The sequence below is a fragment of the Vidua chalybeata genome, chromosome 1 (assembly GCF_026979565.1).
Source record: "Vidua chalybeata isolate OUT-0048 chromosome 1, bVidCha1 merged haplotype, whole genome shotgun sequence".
In the NCBI taxonomy this organism is placed as follows: domain Eukaryota; kingdom Metazoa; phylum Chordata; class Aves; order Passeriformes; family Viduidae; genus Vidua; species Vidua chalybeata.
Window position 1 is genome coordinate 51,964,401 of NC_071530.1, and position 19,271 is coordinate 51,983,671.

At 40.9% G+C, this 19,271-nt stretch overlaps 1 protein-coding gene across 2 annotated transcripts in view; it reads right to left on the reverse strand.

Annotated features, from left to right (window-relative positions):
* Positions 1-815: 815 nt before the first annotated feature.
* Positions 816-19,271, reverse strand: part of VOPP1 (VOPP1 WW domain binding protein) — a 63,659-nt gene continuing 45,203 nt past the window's right edge. For both annotated transcript variants that reach the window (XM_053934185.1, XM_053934176.1), the window contains exons 3-5: positions 5,671-5,748; positions 3,521-3,657; positions 816-1,287 (exon numbers count right to left, since the gene is read on the reverse strand). In XM_053934185.1, coding sequence (XP_053790160.1) covers positions 1,106-1,287; positions 3,521-3,657; positions 5,671-5,748 — 397 coding nt within the window. In that variant the 3' untranslated portion in view covers positions 816-1,105. The remainder of the gene's footprint in view (positions 1,288-3,520; positions 3,658-5,670; positions 5,749-19,271) is intronic.

The following is a 19,271-nucleotide window of genomic DNA, read 5'->3' on the forward strand; positions in this document are numbered from 1 at the left end:
CCATCTGTGCACCAGGTCAAAGAACCTGTCCCAAAAACTTATTATTTTTCTGACCAAGAGAGGAGAGCAGATTTACAGATCTATCATCTAAGATGACAGCTTTACTTGGTACTCTTTGTGGCAGCAGTAAGACTATAATGGAAGATACTATTTCTCAGGGACTAAACTCCCATCAATGCCAAAGGGAGTAAATTTGTACCTGTGCTCCCATCCCTTCTTACTGTAAATATTTTCCAATTTAGGTAAGAAAACTTATGTATTTCAGTGTTTCTAACTGTTCTGTCAAGAGGCACAAGTAGCTCTGGGGTTGTAACACCTTCCTCTCGTGCCAGCATCTAGGTCATTGTCTGTTTCATACAATCTCAGTGCTGGTAAAACAAGAGAAGCCAAGATGCCGATCACATAGTCAAAGTTCACATGATGGGCAAGAAACGCTGAAGTCCCAGTCCTTAATTCTGGATGCATCATTTAAAGTAACAACTCCCTCTTTTCTAGGGCACTTGGCAGAGCCCCTGCCACAACTCAACCAATACTCGTACTCTAGTAACAGTGACTTTTATCAGAGCATCTTTCTGTTATACATCAGAACTAAACTGTAAAAGAAAATAGTAAAAGTGAAAGATGGTAGTCACAATTTCTGGTAAAATCATTGCCCCGCTGCTTCTACCTTTGTCTTCTTTGTCTGTCATTTCCCTTAGCTGAGGGCATTTCTGCTCTGGGTTCTTAGGAGGCTGCACACCACTCTGGGGTCACAAGAACTACTGCTATCAGTAACCTGCCACGACGCGATTAAAACCTTGATTGAAACAAACAACAAAGAGAAAGACATACAGGTTTTAAATATAGGTTTCCATTAAAATCATTACAAAGACAACTTCTCTCATTTTGAAGAAAAAGAAAAAATCCACTTCTACTAAAAAAAAAAAAAAGAAAAAAAATTTAAAATCACCCTTTTGCAAATAACTTTAATGAGGAAAGGTGCAGGGAAGGGAAGGAGAGAGGACTTGGAGAACTAGCAAGTGTTCAAAAGGGCAGGTGCCCTCCATCTTGGTCATTTTGCAATTGCACCTTCTTCTCACACAGTCAGGTCAGAGAGCCAGAGTCCTCATGTGGAGGATTTCACCACCTGCTCATATGGGGGAGGTGGTGTGTTGCAATAGGAAGGTGGGGGTGGGTAAACCGGGTTTCCTTGTGGGGAATTGGGCTGGACGTGAAAAGCCATAGCCATAGGATTCATCACAGGTCCACCTGGATCTGTGTAATACGGCACTCCAGGTTGTTGTGATCCTGAAAGAAAGAAAAGGAAAAAAAAAGGTATCAGCAACAGCAGAGGCATCAGGTTGTGCTCTCCCAGGGCCTGTGCTCTGCATACTCGGGAAAGGTTTTTCGGAGTGTTCATCAGAGCAAAGACAAGGAGTCTTTCTCCCTTCCAGAAACAAACCAGGCTGGCAGGACTGCATTCACATCTTCAGATACTACCAAAAAGTTTCAGTTTTGCATCCAATGGAAATCACATAGTGTAGCAAAGGGCACCACTGCCCCAAGCAACTACATTTGAAAGGGAAAACAGTGAGCCCTGTTCAGTTGCTCTGACAGAAAAGCTTTTCTGTCAGCAGAAAGGAGAGGTGTGGGATCCCAGATGGACAAAGGAGTCTCTACTGTGACCCTGACTCAGGTGTCAAGTCTTACAAAAGGACTTCAGAGATTATTTTGTGGTGTCCTGGATCTGCTGATAAGCCAGAGTGAAGCTCAGATGGATCATTTCCCTCCTAGGCACGATACGGTCTAGAGGTGAACCTGTATGAAGCAAAGAGCCAAGCTGCAGTCAGTTACTGCTGGCTAACACAACAGGACAAGATTGCTTTGCATAGATTCAGTTCAGGAAATTACATCAGAGCCTGCAGGGTCACGGAAAGGAAATACATGGCCAAACACAAAATTCCTTGGCTATGACACATAAGGAGTAACAGAGATTGCTGCCATAAGAACAAAGCTGGTGTGTAACCCTCCTCAGATATCACAGTGGGTGGTGGAAGACAACTTAATGCAACTGAAATCACAGACTATCTCAAGATCTAAGGTTTGGTTTTTTTTTTCTCTGTCAGTTTAAATAAAGATGGACTGGGAAAAAATTAATGGCTGAGCAACAGGTTTTCTTCTTTTGGTGCCAGTCTGTGTTTCCTATAATGACACAGCTTCTAAGAGATCTTCGCCTTCCACTCTCCCATTCAGGCTCCCAGAAAAGCAATCCCAGCAGATCCTGCTGGACTGGGAGAAGATGCTGCTGCTATCTCTGCAGGGAAGGAAGGAGAGAGGCAATGATCCACATTTTGAGGGCTCCACCTCAACAGTGAATTGGCTACTGGTACCAAACCCAGAAGAGTAATTACTGGAAAATGGGAACTTGCTTGACTACTAATTCTCATTGCTCTTGCTGTTAAATATTTCTAGAACAGTAGAAAAACTAGAAGTAAAAAATAAAATAAATTGTGAGGTTAGCTCAGAGCCCAAAGCTTTTAAGTAACAGCAGTAACAGCCTGGAAGCAGGTGCCATTATCAGGTCATCAAAGAGTTTATGCTTATTTTATATTTGCCCACAATTTATGTTCCATGAAGCACCATGAAAGAGTAAAACTGTGCTCTAAATTTAAATCTGGTGTTTATCAATCTAGCCAAAGACACTCCCTGTTCACATAAACTCCAGGCTATTTTTCAGGCTTAAAAATAATCGTCTACTTGGATTGGCTCCCCTGCAGCAGCAAAATACTCTCTGTTCAGTTAAGAAGAAAAACAGATGCAGAAAGGGAGCCCTAAAAAACCCTTAGAATTTAAACAAAGTGTCAGTTTGTGTCTGAAACATCTTTTTAATCATTTAGGCCTAGGAGAGTTCCCAACCAGAACTAGCTACCAGACAGAAAGAAATTACAAACTTAGAAAGCAATTTTGGCAGAGGAACCCTCACTAGGTACGTCCTCCTGATGCTCACAGATATTGCTTACCAGAACGACAGCAATCAGACTAACAAGGGGAAAAAGACCACTTTGGCACAGAAAGACTACAGCACGGAACATTGAAGGCAAATAAAAAAATACCTGCAAGATGGCCAGATTGTGGAAGAAAATGCTAGACTTTCCTTCAGCTCTGCCAGTTGTTATCAATTGTATTTAAAACTCTTTCTTCCTGTGACTGTTGAATTTGGACACCTATCATTTTGTCTACACTGCAAAGGGAGAGCATGGACGCACACCTGTAAAGGTATTAGGAACCAAAACCGAACTGAAAGTTCTGTCATCCTGTGTGTTTCAAAACCACTTCTGTACACTGCAACTGAATTATGCTGTTGGAAAGGCTGAGGACATCACTCATGGCAGGAGGTGGATGCATGTCTGAGTGCAGTGCAATCCCTTGTACAAATCGCACAGTGTCCAAAAACTAGTGAAACAAAAGCTCAAAACCCACCCTTTTTTAATGCTTTGGCCAAAGTAAGAAACCAGTGAAACTTGTATGAGCAGTCTCTAACCTGATGTAGTGTTGACTGGTTGTCTGGTGTAAGACACATTAAAAGTAGGTTCTTCTACTAATGGAGGAGGATACATCCGCCTTCGGATAAAGAAACCAGCTCCACAACAGAACAAAACTCCCATCATCAAAAGGAACCTAGGCAAAAAGAAAAGGGAAGTCAAAACCTGCACATTCAGGCAGCATTTAAACCCAGACTGTTCACTGAGAATACTTCAACCTACAGCTTTTAACAGGATTTCTTAAACACGTCGCCTCTTGAGAGCAGGTCTGTCATTTGGGATAACACTCATGGAGCACTTATGGATGTATTATGGACATTTTCAGTGATTAGTACTATTGTCAGTGTTTTCTGGCATGTAACCCAAAAGTAAAAAACACTTCAACTTTTCAAAAGTTCAGGTTCACATGTGACCTTGGCCGTTGGGATGCTAAACTGAAATTCCAGGTCTGCAGAGTTTCAAACTGCGCATCTTGGATGCAGGCTCCAGGCTAACAGGCTAGGCTGCTCAGGATGTTTATGGAGTACAGAGAGGAATACTATTCTGCAATTGCCATTAAAAGAAGAATTTTAGATGTTCTTAATTTAACTCAACATTTTAATTTCATCTCCCATGGGAAATATGGTAGCTAGCACTTAAGCTCAAGCCAGAAGACTGAGGCATCAGTACTGATGGCGACAAACTTTGCTTTGTGCTTCCTACATGGGATATTACATTCTCCATGAAAAAAGACATAATTTAGCTACCATTCTCCTCCTCTCTGCATCTTTTCCAACCTAGCTAAACTGTCCCCATCATTTCCTTGCCCTGGTGTGATGGAAACAGGAACATGCAGCAAGGGTACATCAGATTTTGATCTTCAGACAGCGGCTTTCACTGTGTTTCCTTGATCAGTTACCAGACATTCCAGTGACTTATGCAAGCTCTTGTAAATAGGAATGATTCTTCTGTCTGTAATTGCCATCTTGTTTCATGGCTTTTTACTGGAATACAATGACAACTGTGCTTTTTTAGAAGGCATGGAAGTTGGCCAGAGGCAAGCCCACACACCATGCTTATCTCCGCTGGAAAATTCCCAGGTGGCTGAGAGGAAGAGTGTGGCACAGCATGGCAGCAAGAGTTACTTCATGCAACGGCTAAAACTCTTTTCTTCCTTCTACATTAGAAATGAGAGCAGAAGGAGGTTCTTTTTCCCTGAGCCAATATTAATACATTCCCCTTTGGCAGTGTTCCTGCAAAGGATTTTTTTCTGAATAGAAAAACAGAGATTTACAATGTCACCCCAGGGATTGAGATAGAGAGCTCTTCACTTATATCAGTAAGGATTGTACACTGAAATCCCACAGCTTTGGGAAATCTCCGTATTATAGTATACATCAGGCTTCTGTTTCTCACTGTTTATTTGTTTCAGTTTTGAAGGCTTTTTAAAAAATAATTCTTCAAATTCCACATTAAAATGCTTGAAAACAGGTTTTCTAGGGAGTCTTTGCTTTATCACAACTGTAATGAGAAGGTTTTATTCAGGTGCTTTCTTAAATTCCACTCCAAAAGGAATTTACCTTATTTTTTTCATTATGCATAGAACAGTGATTAGTTTAAGCTTTATCCAGATTACTGAGCTGCTGGCTTCACAAGCTCAATCTTTCTGCCTTCTTTTCCTTTGCTGTCATCTCCAGTGAAATCCTCATAGTCATAAATGTACTTCTCTTCCTTTTTAATTGAAGCCTCAATTCAGCTGGCAGGAATATATTAAATCCTGCCTAAAAGCACAATCCTGCTTATACGATCCCCTTTTAAAACTGAGTGCCCCAAAAAGAGGAAGAGTGTTGCTGCTTGGTAGTAGCCGGGACAGGCATAAGGAATTCAGCAATTCTGGATAGAAGTGGAACCACTGCTTGTATAAAGCAGCAGGATGCAGAAGCAGGAAAGGTCAACCTGACATGATAAACCTCCTTTTTCAGTGTTTTCTTACTACATCAGGAGAATTTTTAAAGAAAAAAACAAAATCTGTGCATTTCTATGCACACACATACCTTCCTACACACTTGCACCTACTATACTTTAAAATACCAGAGCTGGCAATATCCTGATTTAAGTCCAACCAACAAGACAAGGACAAACACAAAATTCCCAAATGCCCTGCACCTACCAAAAATACCATAATCGCTGGATAGAGAGAGCTCTTACACAGCATCTTGAGCCACAGCAATCCTCATAGGAGCGACATCTGCGGAGAGATAAAGAGACAGAGGTGTTGAGTGGCTGTTGCTCAGATTAAAATGGCATCCCCAACCCTGACACCATTCACACCCCCGACCAAAGCATTATTTTAAGAACAGACTACCCTTGGCTGGATAAAGCTGTCAATTATATACATCGCACAGTTCTATCCCTATTCAGGAACGTTTTCCATGTTAGTTGTCCCAGATTGAAAAGCAAGATGTATTCTATTTGCCATCTGTATGGCAGTTGTCTTGTGTTAAGTGGGCAGTTTTTCCTTATCTCTTCCACAATCAATCCTCCCTCCGGGGAAATATCTGCTGATAATGGGCCATTGAGTGTCACTGCATGACTGATAAGAACTATAACATGCCATTGTGAGATGCCCTGCCCAGAGGGAGGAGCCAAGCATTCCTACCTGCATATAGTCTAGAGATTCTGGCCCACCAGCACAGCTTTTTCTGCGCTGGATTTTCCCAGAGGAACAGCTGCCCCTTCCACTGCCTCTTCAGAGGAAGACTACACCCTTTTTCTACAGCATCACTGCTCCAACAGAACCACACTCCAGGAGGACTGCAGCCACAATTCCCAATTGGATTACTACCAACACCCTGTCCAACAGGGTGTCAGGTTGTATTCTGACTTTGTCAGTTTTGTTTTCACTCACTGCATTGTTTATTTTATCTTTTTTTTTTTCTTCCCTAATAAAGAACTGTTATTCCTACACCCATATTTTTGCCTGAGAGCCCCCCTTAATTTCAAATTTATAACAATTTGGAGGGAAGGGGGTCTACATTTTTCCATTTCAGGGGAGGCTCCTGCCTTCCTTAGCAGACACCTGTCTTTTCAAGCCTAGACATTAGTGAAACTACCTTCCTATATACTTAATCTCAAACCACTGCAAAAAGACCAAATATGGTGTTCAATTCTATATAAAAAGGGACAAGTTATAGAGAAAAGAAGTATCACTGTGTTTTCTTTCACAGTAAATGAATACTGCAGACCCCCCAACAGATGTTTGGAGTTTTATTCACAGGAACAGACAAGAACTGCCAGAACAAAACTGCCAGATCACCCCTTCTTTGAAATCAGTACCTTCCAAGCAGAGAAACCACTGAGTGCAGAGAAAATTCCAGTTACACCATTATTTGCAAATTTTATGCCCTTTTTTCTTCTCAGAAGTCGCACTGGACTACAACTGCTAGCAACTTCCATTATTAAAGCAGCCTTTCCTGTAAAAATCCCCCACACTTCAAATTAATCTTTCATATGCATAGAACATTTTTGAAGGTATTACATCACCAGTCATTGTGAGCACGAGGTACCACTTCACGAAAAGCAAGCACATACATTAAGGGCAACATCTGAACAATTCCTATGGCAACTCCTATTCCCACACCAATGAAACCTACTAAATAGGGAAAAGGACCAAGGTAACATAGAATCTATGGTATGTTGCAGACTTGAATGAAAATAAGCATATAGCAATAAGATTACAATATCCATATACAAAAAGAAAAGAGGAGGTATCCACAATTGGATTGATCTTTTTAAGTGTGTTCACATCTGTGTGCAGAGTGCACATATTTATTTAAGCATCTGATCGTGGACAGTTTGCTCAACTGCATGACTGTGCTCCCATATTTATATGCAAACTAAAACCATGTCAATTGAATAATTGTACAGACAATTACACATTTACATGCTCAATTAACAAGGCTTCACTCAGAAAATACATTGTCACATAGGCTTCAGCTTCTAACTGGGGCCAGAGGAGGATGCTCTGTGGATACATAATCAGTTGTTTTGCAAGTGAAAACAGTTACATGCTCTTCTGATGACAAATAAGTAGGATTTATTCAGGCAAGCCGGAGGATCTGACATGATCATCATGGCAAAGTTCATTAAGAGACTCAAGCACCCAATTTGGGATTCAGGCCAAGGATGTTGCTCATGCCAAAAGAGAAAACACCCACTTTGCTGTCATTGAACATGAAAGTGACCCATCTGCAATATTTCTTCTTTAAAGCTTCCTGACAACTGCTCATACTCAAAGCTACCAAACCTCACATAAGTACTGGCAAGACTAAGCAAGTCAGCGTTAACTTCAGTCCCTTTGGGACCAAGAAATTAAGTATTCCTCCATGTGGTTCAACCCAACAGGAGTTTTCAAGACATATGTTGAAGTCAAGGACAGATTCAGGTTCCTTACAAAATAGGCTGGAAGCTGCTACCTTCTGTTACACCAGTGCTCATGGTACCCCTTTGCTCTTCAACATGCTTTCGTTGGAGCACTTCATCCATGGTGATGGGTACTTGCCTCCTTGGCTGACACTGCACAGCACGGATTTTGTTGGGCCAGAAAAGCACAGAAGAAACAGAGCTCATAAATCTAGAAACCTTTCTTGAGTCCACCAGGACAAAAATAAAAAGAGGATTTTAGGAATGTGAGCAGTTTTTATCTCTGCCTCCACACACTGGTTCTGTCAGTCCAGACACCTACATCTGACCACACACATGCTGGGGAGTGGAGGCACCATTTCCCAGAGCCCCAAGATCTTCACCTGTAATAAAATTTAAAGAGAGAGGTCACAGAGGCTGCACACACACCTCCCCCGTGCCCAACCTTGCCTTGCTTATTTTGCACCTGTTTTATCCAGAGACGGAAAAGATGGGAAATGGCTATTTTAAAATATATAACTATGGTCATTCAAATCACTAAATTAAAGGAGCATCTGTAAAGGAATATAGTACCTCAATCTATTTTTTTATCTTTAAGTTATCCAGGTTATGAGCCAGCACCATTTTTAAAGTCTTAAAGGCTTAGCTTTTATTCTTGCAAAAGAAGGATAAAGCACCAGCTGGAAGGCAGGAAGGCTACACTGCTGAATATTTATGAAGCTCCTGAGACCACTGACCACTAACAAACAAGCCATCAAAGAGAAGTTTCAGGTGACTGAACTTTCAAATGGTTGAAAATAATGATGCAAAGGATGGAGGAGTCTCTAATCATGGCTCCAATTCCTGGTAGTCAGTAAGCTTTCTTACTGTAAAAGCTAGTAAGCTCAGCCAGCTCATCCCAGGCTGACCACTGTATTTGCTGGGTGGAAAGTGAAAGTGAACCAGTACCACAACCCTCACAACCCTTTGAGATCTGACACTGGTAACTTTGTCACTTTTTACCCATAAAACCAAACAGGTGATTTATTCTGTGTGCCTGTGAGAATGGACACATGTACCCATATGTAGGAACATGGAATCAAGACTGGAATCCAGGATGATGCCAACCTGCTGTTTGTAATCCTCACCACTTGACAGCAGCACCAAAAAGGACTGGAAGAGCAAATATTCCATTTGCCATGAGGCTACAGCAAAAGCTCTGCTGACCTCTTGTTCTTGATTCTATGCACTATGGAAAAACAACACAACTCCTGACAATATTCATCCCAATTATATGACAATTTACTTCCTTATTTAGCCATATTTATTAGGTGGCAAAAGTACAACAAAATCAGCTTATTAATGGAGTAACATGCAAGCTTAAGTCTTTGATCAGTCTTTGATGTACTATCTCTCACTACCTGACGGCAAATCACAACAGAATTAAGACCCTGGTTCATTAAAAAGACCCCAAAATTAAGCACATGCACATATATTTATTGAATTGGTATGCATTTTCTTTAAATTGAACCCATACTTTGGCTTTGCTTTACAAGGAAGAACCAGTGTGCCCAATGCCAGTTGAAGCAGAATGAGCCTTACTATCAATCAGAACTGGACTGAACCCATCTCCAGAAGACTTTTCTAAAGTCAATTTCCCTCTTTCATAGATCAGTGATGATCCCAATAACTGCATTTCCCAAGGGCAATGTTAACTTTATTGATCAAAACTTAACCTATGACACAGGATAAGACATAATTAGTTGCTTTGCTAATCAGCAACTTTATCAAGAATACAGTCTCTCTTTCAAAAACTGTGTGCAATGGGATTTATGATTTAGAAGGTACATCTTTTCATTCATAATTCACTGGAATAAAAGGACTTTATGTGCATGTCCAATGTCTTGAACTGCTGGCACACGAAGGAACTGCTGTGTCACAGATCACAGACCTATCACAGCATGTCAGATCACAGGGTCAAGGCTTTTCTCTGGGTTCACACTTAAATCATGGCACTGAACTTCCTTCCTTTATGGATAAGCAAAGCATAGTTTCATATCAAGGTATATGTTATGACCCAGATCTTACAAACCAACTCTTTACTTGTATGTGTTCTGTGGATAATAGCTACTCAGTGATATGGTCCAATAGCTCTTCTCCAATTATATCTGCATCTACACAGTTGAACAATTCCCTTCCTAGTAGAGGTGCTGCAGCAAGGAGCTGCATTCCCTACCACCACCATATCTTTGAAATGGAAGCTGTAGTATTCGTAGTTTTTTTCTCTAGATGTTTTGTATCATATGGGCCAAAACCTGATTTAACATTTAGGATGTTGGATTAGTAACGTATTTTGGAAGAGTGAAACAAAACATAAATTGTCAATCCACATGTAGTGGCAGAAACCCTACTGTAGACACAGAAACACAGGATGAGAGGGTGAAATAAAACCACAACCCCACATCAACAACCAGATACAGTAAACTGCATCATCTCTAACCTCATCTTGTTCTGAATACAAACCTGACATGAATTCCAAAAAAAGGTTGCACACCAATCATAGGTTAAATGATTGCTGCACATATCTGTAAATTCTATGACACAAATTGGGATTCATTGAAACACAAGAAGCACTGGCAGTTTTGGAGTAGGGGGCAAGAAAACTAAAGGGAGACAGGGAACTGTGCAAATGAAAATACAGGAGTAGACCAAAGCTAAGATCACAAAAGAAACATTTTGGGGGTTGGTAGTAGCATTAGATGAAGCTAAGGAAATGCCAGATGCGGCCCTAATATTGGCACAGACAAAAGACCAGAAGGAGTCTTCATAAGAACTTTAAGAGCTGAGGCTGGGTCATCTCCAGGCAGATTCAATGCTGAACCCTCAAAGTAGGAAGGTTCAGGTCTACTCCCATGGAACAGATGACAGCAGGCAGCTGAAGTGTGCATAGCCATTTACTTGTTCTAGGACAAAAGAAGTTTTAAAAATAAAATAATCTAATCTGCTTGCAACTCAGTTGCCAGGATACAACGATGCTGAACAGAGAAAAAACAAATAAGCCTTGAAACAAAAAGAAAAAGCAGGCAATCATCACAAAGTGACTAGCAGAAACAATTCTAATGAAGCTCTGAGTCGTGGGTATACTATCAATGAGGAGTGATGCCACTGAGGTACACTGCCACAAGACTTAGACCTGACAGACAAAAAATGGGGAAGATCAACTGAAGGTGTACCATGTGATTGAGAAAGAGTTCTCCATCTACCAAGTTTAAGTAAACTTCTATTAATTTCAGACATTTCATAAGTAGATTTCCATCTTTCCATAAAAAGCAGTCTTCAAAGCAAACCTACTGCCTGTAGTGCTGTCTAAGGAAAGACATAGACAATTGGCTGCAGACATGGGGAAGACCACCACACAATGGAGGGGTTATCCCAAGGAATCTGTTTTGCTACAGTTGCCCACAGAACATGGAAATCGAAACAGAGTCCAGCTCTGCACTCAGGAGTCCCACCTAAGCAACTGTTTCTGAGTCCCAAAGTGGTTTAATCTCTCTCCAGAAAGATGCTGCAAAACAAAGGCCACATCCTTCCACTGGCATTCACTCAAGTGCTTGAGGAGCAGTAAGATAGGCAAGGTCTTTGGCTGGTTGAGCAGAGTTGTAGGGAACATCTGCATTCTGGCCTTGGTCTTAGGGTCACTTGTGTCTCCTTGGCCTAATTTTCAGCAGACACCATTCCATCACAGTCAACTGCAGTTACAGGTTCTCAGTACCCAAAAGCATGTATTTTCTTATAAACAGCAAAGATGATCTCTCAGTATATGGAATAACAGTACCTTGTAAAACATAGGTCTGATAAGTATGAATAGATAAGTTTATTATAATAAATACAGCTGCTTCATAAATGAATGGAGCTGTGACCTCAGCACACATCTGTACTTAACACTGCTACTGGTACCAAAGAGAGCACTAGAGAGATAGTTATCCAGGTACTTGTTTAATCACACAGCCCTTATGTAAGAAAATGTAAGACAAAAAAAATGAAAAGGGCTGTCAGGTAATTTTTTTTCTACAGAGTAGAAACAACTGAGACAGAAACAGCATTTGCTCAGATTAACATCCTGTCTGCTTTGACACAACTAAAATCTCCTACAAGATAAGATACTTGGCTCCTGTCCTTCACACAGATGTGAAAAATAAGAGCAGGCAACAGCTGGAAAAGGGCTTATTTCTCAATTACTCTTTAGGTGAAGAGCCTATAAACACCATCTCTGTACAAGAACTCAGCAGAATACAGTAAATCCTCCCCCACTTCTGATGGGATGAGAAGTATTTGCTCAGGTGCTCCTATCAAACCAGTCCTTCTCACAATCTTCTGCTACCCAAAGGTTTACCATAACCCCAGCCCTCTCTTCCCAGATCCCAAGAAGAAAGCAGAGGAACTCTCTTTGTTGTCTGTAAAGTAACACTACATGGCTTTCTGGCCAGCACATATCCATCTAGAAATTTTCTCTCTCCCCTTGTGGCAGAACCTAGCAAGAATTGCAGTGGCTTGGGCTTTAGCAGTATATGGAGCCTTCAAGAGTCATTTTTCAACACAGGCTGCAGGCTTTTCTTTCACAGAGCAAAGCAGAGAAACAGCACTGCTTAAGGCTCTGACAAAAGTAAGCCATACATAATATGTATGACAAGTTTGAATTTTCTGGAGGTGGAACTGTAAATTTCTTGTATCAAGAGGAATGAGGAATTCTAGTTACCCATCAGGCCCCTTATTAAACAGATGATTAGCTCTTCATATCTCAAGCTGCTCCGTGTGGGCAGGCAGTCCTACTGCATCTCATCCCTGCTTTGGGAAATCATAAGCAGTCTGCTGGCAGGGAGCGATGGGTATCCAGGAATTTGCTGTCTGCCTCAATTTAAGATACTAAAGCATAGTAAACCTTTTTTTCCTGCACCAAGCCACTGCACGATTGAATGCAGAGAAGGACTGGGTAGTAATGGCCAGCTGTTAAGTGCCATCAAGTCTTTCAAAACTTTAATTCAGGGTCTCCCTACTTAGAAAGGGTTAGAACTTCAAGATTACTTAGGCGTCAGATGCACTTTGACACTGTCCACTGAAGCTCAAACCAGGTGCAACCTTTCCTGTTCCACTGACAGAAAGTCAGAAGAAACTGATTCTCAGTCTCTCATTAGGGTTCTTGCCTGGGACATGGAAGAATTAAGACTTGATGAGTATTTCAAATCAAACACCTTCCACAGGAAAAAGTGAGGCTCACTCATGGTAAGTCACAACTGTGGTTGTCACATCCTCTGGAAATGAGAGGGGGATGGGACTGGGTTCTCTGCTCCACCTCAACCAGGGGAGGGTCTGGTCTCAGAGGAGTACCCCACTAGAAGACAGAGGATGCCCTCTTCTCCTCTTTCCTCACCTTTCTCAGAATTAGCTGCCTATACTTGGTCAGCCTCCAAACTCCAAAATCATCCTTTCAATCTGAAATTAGGTCCATCACCTGTTTGATGGCTTGTGAAGGTTGATATACTAAACCCCTCTCCAGGACCTACTCCTAGCAAGTTGAGCTGGGTGTTAATTTGGCAGCCTAATTCACCCCAGATTGCTTTAGATAATTGATCCATTGAAGGAAATTCCAGTTTGTGAAAAGGCACCTACCTGCTGGGTAACTCTAGTCTCTTATTTGAAGCAAGGAGTAAGCCACTTCAAGGGCACTGATTTTTGAAACTAGTTGTGACATGTTGCATTGTTATTGTTTACGGCCAAGACTGAGCAATGGTGGTGGGATTCTGTTTCCTTTTATACAGATGGTCTGATAATTACTGCTGTCTTCCTTCTCAATACAAACCATGCACTTACGTTCTTGCAATGAACTACATCTGCAAACAGGCCCTTCCTGTGGCTGCTCACTGCAAAAGTGAGCCCTGGAGTGAATCCAGATCTCCGTTTGTGTACAGTGCCAGCTATTCAAAGTGCCTGGAAGGATGCAAAACTATTACACTGCCTCCCCTCTCCCTCCTCCTTGCTGGCTTCAAATCAAATGGAAGGATAAATCAGCATCTATATTACTTCCCTAAGCACACACCTGCTGACACTTCATGCAGCTGTAATTGCAATGAAAAACTAAGTGTACCATCAGGAAAGCCAACTTAATTAACAGCAGTAAACACAACAGGATGTGGAGCACAGACAATAGCCACCATCATGCAACACACGCAGTGTCTGGTTTGGGGTGGTTTCCCAGCCTCTTGGACACAAGTTGATGGAAGAAGTGCCCTCTGAGCTGAGTAACAGCAAGAGATAAACATTTTTTTAATGTTTTCATCTGGGACATTTTGCAGGTTCTTGATAATACACAGAATTATTATGGACTGACCACAAAGAATATAAGGACTCACATTCAAAACCGAGATGAGTATGGCTGTGTGATAAATACAACAAAACTTAATTAGCAAAGTAAGAAAAACATGTGGAAATGCACAAAAAATTTATTTCAAAACCTATGAAAAACCACAAACTTAATATATTCCTCATTCTTCTCTACAGTAAGAAAAATAAATTACTCTTCCCATGCAGGGCAAGAACATGTCTTAAAATGAAGAATATTAGCAAATATTCATTTTTAGGTTTCCATTAGTGTTCTTATAGTAATTCTAAATGAAAAATTAAACAGATTTCATCAACACAAATGTGTACATGTGCAGTTGTCTGCTGTATGCAGTAAACTGGTTTCCGTGGCCGAAATATACTAGCCTAAAATATAGCACTTCCACCTGCTTTCAACATTAATTCAGGTCCTGCTTTGGATAAGAATTAGAAGATAATAAGATGCCAGTCCTCTCTGTTCTGTTCCTCACATAATTACCAACAGCAATGCTTAACAATTCCTTTCAGAGAAAATGTTCATGTTTCTTTCTGGAGGTCTTTCACCTAGTAGCATACCTTTGAGAAGTCAAGACTTACCTAAGACAAGGAACCCAGGGCAGAACTCAGATGCAAAAAGTCAGTATTTAGGAGATAGAAGATGATACAGGCTACCAAGGAGGCATTTAGAAATCATCACATATACAAGTAGGTGTGATGTTAAAAAAGCCAAACCTCACTTAGAACTAGTAGTTGGAAGGGACACCAAGTCCAGCAAGAAGAGCTTCCACCACTACAATGGCAGTGGAAGCGATCTGTGGACAAACCAGAGAGCGGGAGATGTCATTTACCCCAGCTTCAGCATGGCTTTCCACACTGTCTCCCTCAACATTCTCATAACCAGGTGCACACCTTACAGCCTGGAGAGGTAGGCAGCCTGTGTTAAAAACCAAACAGAAACACCATGGTGAAGCTCAGAGGGCAGGGGATAATGGGTGCCCCTCCCTATGGGTAAGTCTTTCGCTGACCCAGTGGCACCAGCCATGCATATCTATTGCTGTGGACACATGCCTACCGCTCATACTCAAAAACAATCCTGCTGTTTTATAAATATGCCATGAAGCATGGCAAGGCGAGGATTAGAAACCCGCATCTGGAATTCATCACCTCATTAAAAGCCCCAGTATGATGGTAGCTAACAACTGAAGGAAAAATAAACAGAAAAGACCTACGGGATTGATCACTCATACCAGGAAATATACTTCACCCTGCAGTGAGGGGGACATTCACAATCATTCCAATCAAACAACTACTCATCAGAAAACATAAGGAAGCTTTCCCTCTCCTATTCATGCCCAGTTTAGAAATGGAAAAATAACTGGCGTATCTTAAGTGCTACTGGCATCTGCCTATAGGGAAGGGGGTTTTGCAATCTAATACATTCTCTATGCTACTATTCACATCATTGCTATGGAATAAAAGTACCTTGACTGTTTCTTCTGCCAACCATCAGCACATCTGAGATAAGGCTGAGCTGGCTTACTTAAGTGAGAGTGGGATAAGGATACTTCTAGAGCATCAGTCAAGTTTCTTGAGACAGCTTTAAATTCTGAATCACTTTCGGTGCATCCACACAAGGAGACATATGATCTAATTCTTTAAGCAAACTCAGGAACAACTTGGCTCCCTGGTTTTCCAATGACTAATTCCTTTCTCTGCTTTATATTTGCTTACTTATTTTTCTAAGTCATATTAAAAAACCATTTTGCTGAAGTAGTAGAAAAGTATCTAACAGACAACAGTCTCTGGTGACTCAGGCAACAAGGACACGGAGAAACGGTTGGATGGGTTAGGGAAATAAGTTAAGCGTAGTCTTGGAAATTGTCTGTATTAAGGACAGAAGCCCAGCCCATGTCTCTCAAATTCTTGGTAAGCTTTCCATGTTCACTTCTGGTCTGAAATAAGCTGTACCTTACTCCCACAGGAGAGGGAAAAGATTTTGGAAAATTATCAATTTCTCAGTCTAGCCTTAAGAAATGGAATTACATTTGGAAGAAACATGCTTGAATTAAACTAAAGCTTCTTGATTATATATGAAGGATAGAATAATTATTTCCATTGGAAAACGTTATTTTTAAAAACACTAATACCATTAAATAATTGGACAGAAAGATGTATCATTAGTTCTGGAACTGTGATCTTCAACCTTTGCCCTAGCTGTTAAGATGGAAAGCATAAAAGACAAGTTTTAAGAAAGTTTTGAACAATATCTCTAACAGATTTTTCTTTTTAAAATTATTATACTGGAAGGTGGACTGAATAAAAAAACTAAAAAAAACTTAAGCTCCAAAAGAGGAACTGTCATACAATTGCAAGTTTTACCCACCGAAATCTAGCTGAATTTCCAGAACACATCTTTTGGCACACTGTTCCTCTGGCTTAGCAGACACATTCTTATCTGTCTTTGGATGGCTGAAGTAGAGCCTTTACAGGAAAGATTAACTCAGCTATCTTGCCTTTAAACTTCCGAGAAAAGCAAACCACCACTTTATATGACAGGCCACCAGATTTCTATTACTCTGGGTAATTTAAAGAGAGGCAGGCACCTTCTAGGAGGATGTGCCTACCCAGAAGCAATAAGGCGTGTAGATGGGCCAGTTCAGGGATACCTTGGTCCCAAGCATGCCACACTGCATTTGTGAACAGAAACAGTACTTGGCATTTCTGAGCTGACATGGCAACCTTTTCATTATAATACCAACTGTCCCCATGAGAGATGTGACAAAGTGCCAGCATGGGACTGAAATCACAGGAAAATCATTAAAAAGGACTGCATTGCTGGGTTTCCTAAGTCTCCAATGATAGTCTTGAGATGAAAGGAGAGACTACATATATCAACTGGGGAGAAAAAAGTTTGTTCACAAAATCAGTGATAGAAACAAATGGAATCTACTGCAAACTCCTTTAAATATAAATCTAAATATATCTGCTTCGTATGGACTGTTGCTACAGAAATGGTAAGATAAAATAAAACCGGTTTCACTACAGCACATCCCAGATCTAGATTTGTACAGAGGAGGCACTCTCAGGACAAAGTTATGTATTATGCCTTTAGATAATTTAACATGTAACCATATGCTGATGGAGACGATGCTATTCATGCCTCCTCCCCCACAATATGCAAAATACTCCCTTCCTCCCATTTCACCAGTGTTTGCCAAAAACTACACCAAGCTGATTCAACACTGACTTGAATGTGCTAAAATGAACAACTTTCCGTGGGATTAGCAAATTGAATTAATTCAGCGAAGGGCCAAACAAGTGCTGAAGCAATGGGACTTTGTCCTATGATATTGAGATTGGAGTTGTGCCTCTCCTCCACCATATAGGTGTGAAAAGACAGCACAGGTAGGAAGCGGCTGGGGACCCTAGACAACAGAAACTGAAATTGCAAAAGTAACAAAGTAGAACAGCCCAGGCACTGCACAACCTTCCTATTGCTTTGATGCATGCCCCCTTTAACCCTACTGGGCTCCTGTGAACTCAAATACCCTCTCCGCACTCCTTTCCTTATTCCTTCACTTGTCACACATAGTACCTGTCCTCTGAGCTTTACTATCCTCAAATCCTTATCATCTTTCCCTAGTGTTTCTTCTTGCCCACTTAAACTCATAATCACAATATTAGCATTAACATGACACTCATCACTATCAGGACAATTGCTGAGCACACACATCCTGCCCCTTCCTTCTTCCATTTACTTGCAGTACTCAGGAGAGTTGCAACCATGACGCTTTCATGCAATGACTTGGATAACATGGTGCTGCAGTAACTACCTCAAAACACATGATTACTAGTGACAGTCTTCTGATAGACTTTACAGTATCAATATACAACAGGATTTTTTAATAGCCCTTTCTTTCGCAGGAATCTGTATGTACACAAAGGGTCTGAACCAATACCCAATCTCCAAGTAGCCACCCCTTTGTATTGCCAAGGGAGACAAATGCTATCTGTGAAAGCATGTGGGCAGAAACGCAAGTAAAACACCAAGGTGATGATGAATAACACACTCCTAAATGTCAAGGTACAGTGGGATTTTTGTAATTTTGTGACATCCCAGCTTTTTTCCCACATTGCAGAAAAGCAAAATAAAATGTAGGTGGAACCAAAGTCCTGTTGTTATTAGCATGCAAAGAAAATGAACTTATTTAAATTCCTCCATCTGTTTTGGCCAACCATTTATGAGTAATTCTCAACATTTCAGTCACCTGAAAAAAAGACAGTGAGTGCTAGGCACAAACATTTCCTAAGCAGTTAATATCCAGGGTCACAGATGATTAAACCATGGTGTTTCATTCCTTCTGTGGGCTTTGTTTTGCAACTGGCTTCCTGGCTGCTTTTTGTCTCTAGCATTTCTCTCCTGCTTCTGGCAGATGAAGTGGAGGTGGAAAAGAAAAGGGAGGGAAGTTCTTGGGTAGCGTAAGGATTACAGTAATTTCCAATCCTTCAGCAAGAAGGAGCTTGCTCAGGGAACAGATAACCTAATGCTCTTCCACCCCACATTTTTTTTTTCTTTTTTAACTTATGTTTACAGTTGTTTGCAATTATAAAGTTACACAACCAAGGTACAAAGTTTACCACATTTATCTCCTTTCTGCCCTCAAACCCACATTGAATGTACCTCCCATCCACATATTTCCTCTGCTTTTTTTGTCGTTGCTGTGGGCAATATGAAACAGAAAACTAGATTAGAGAGATCCTCAGTCATATACCTACAGGTCATTGACATTTGGTTCATACCCAAGCTTGATGTGAATGTAGATGTCACTCATCAAAAGGACAGTTATGCCATGGATAACAAACAAATCATCCCAACTCTCTAAATTAAACAACAGTATTAGCATAGGGACAAAATTACTTTCAAAGCATTCTTGGTATTCTGTCTGATTACCTGTCCTTGTTCAAAACAAAGGGAGAACTGTCTTCACACTGGTC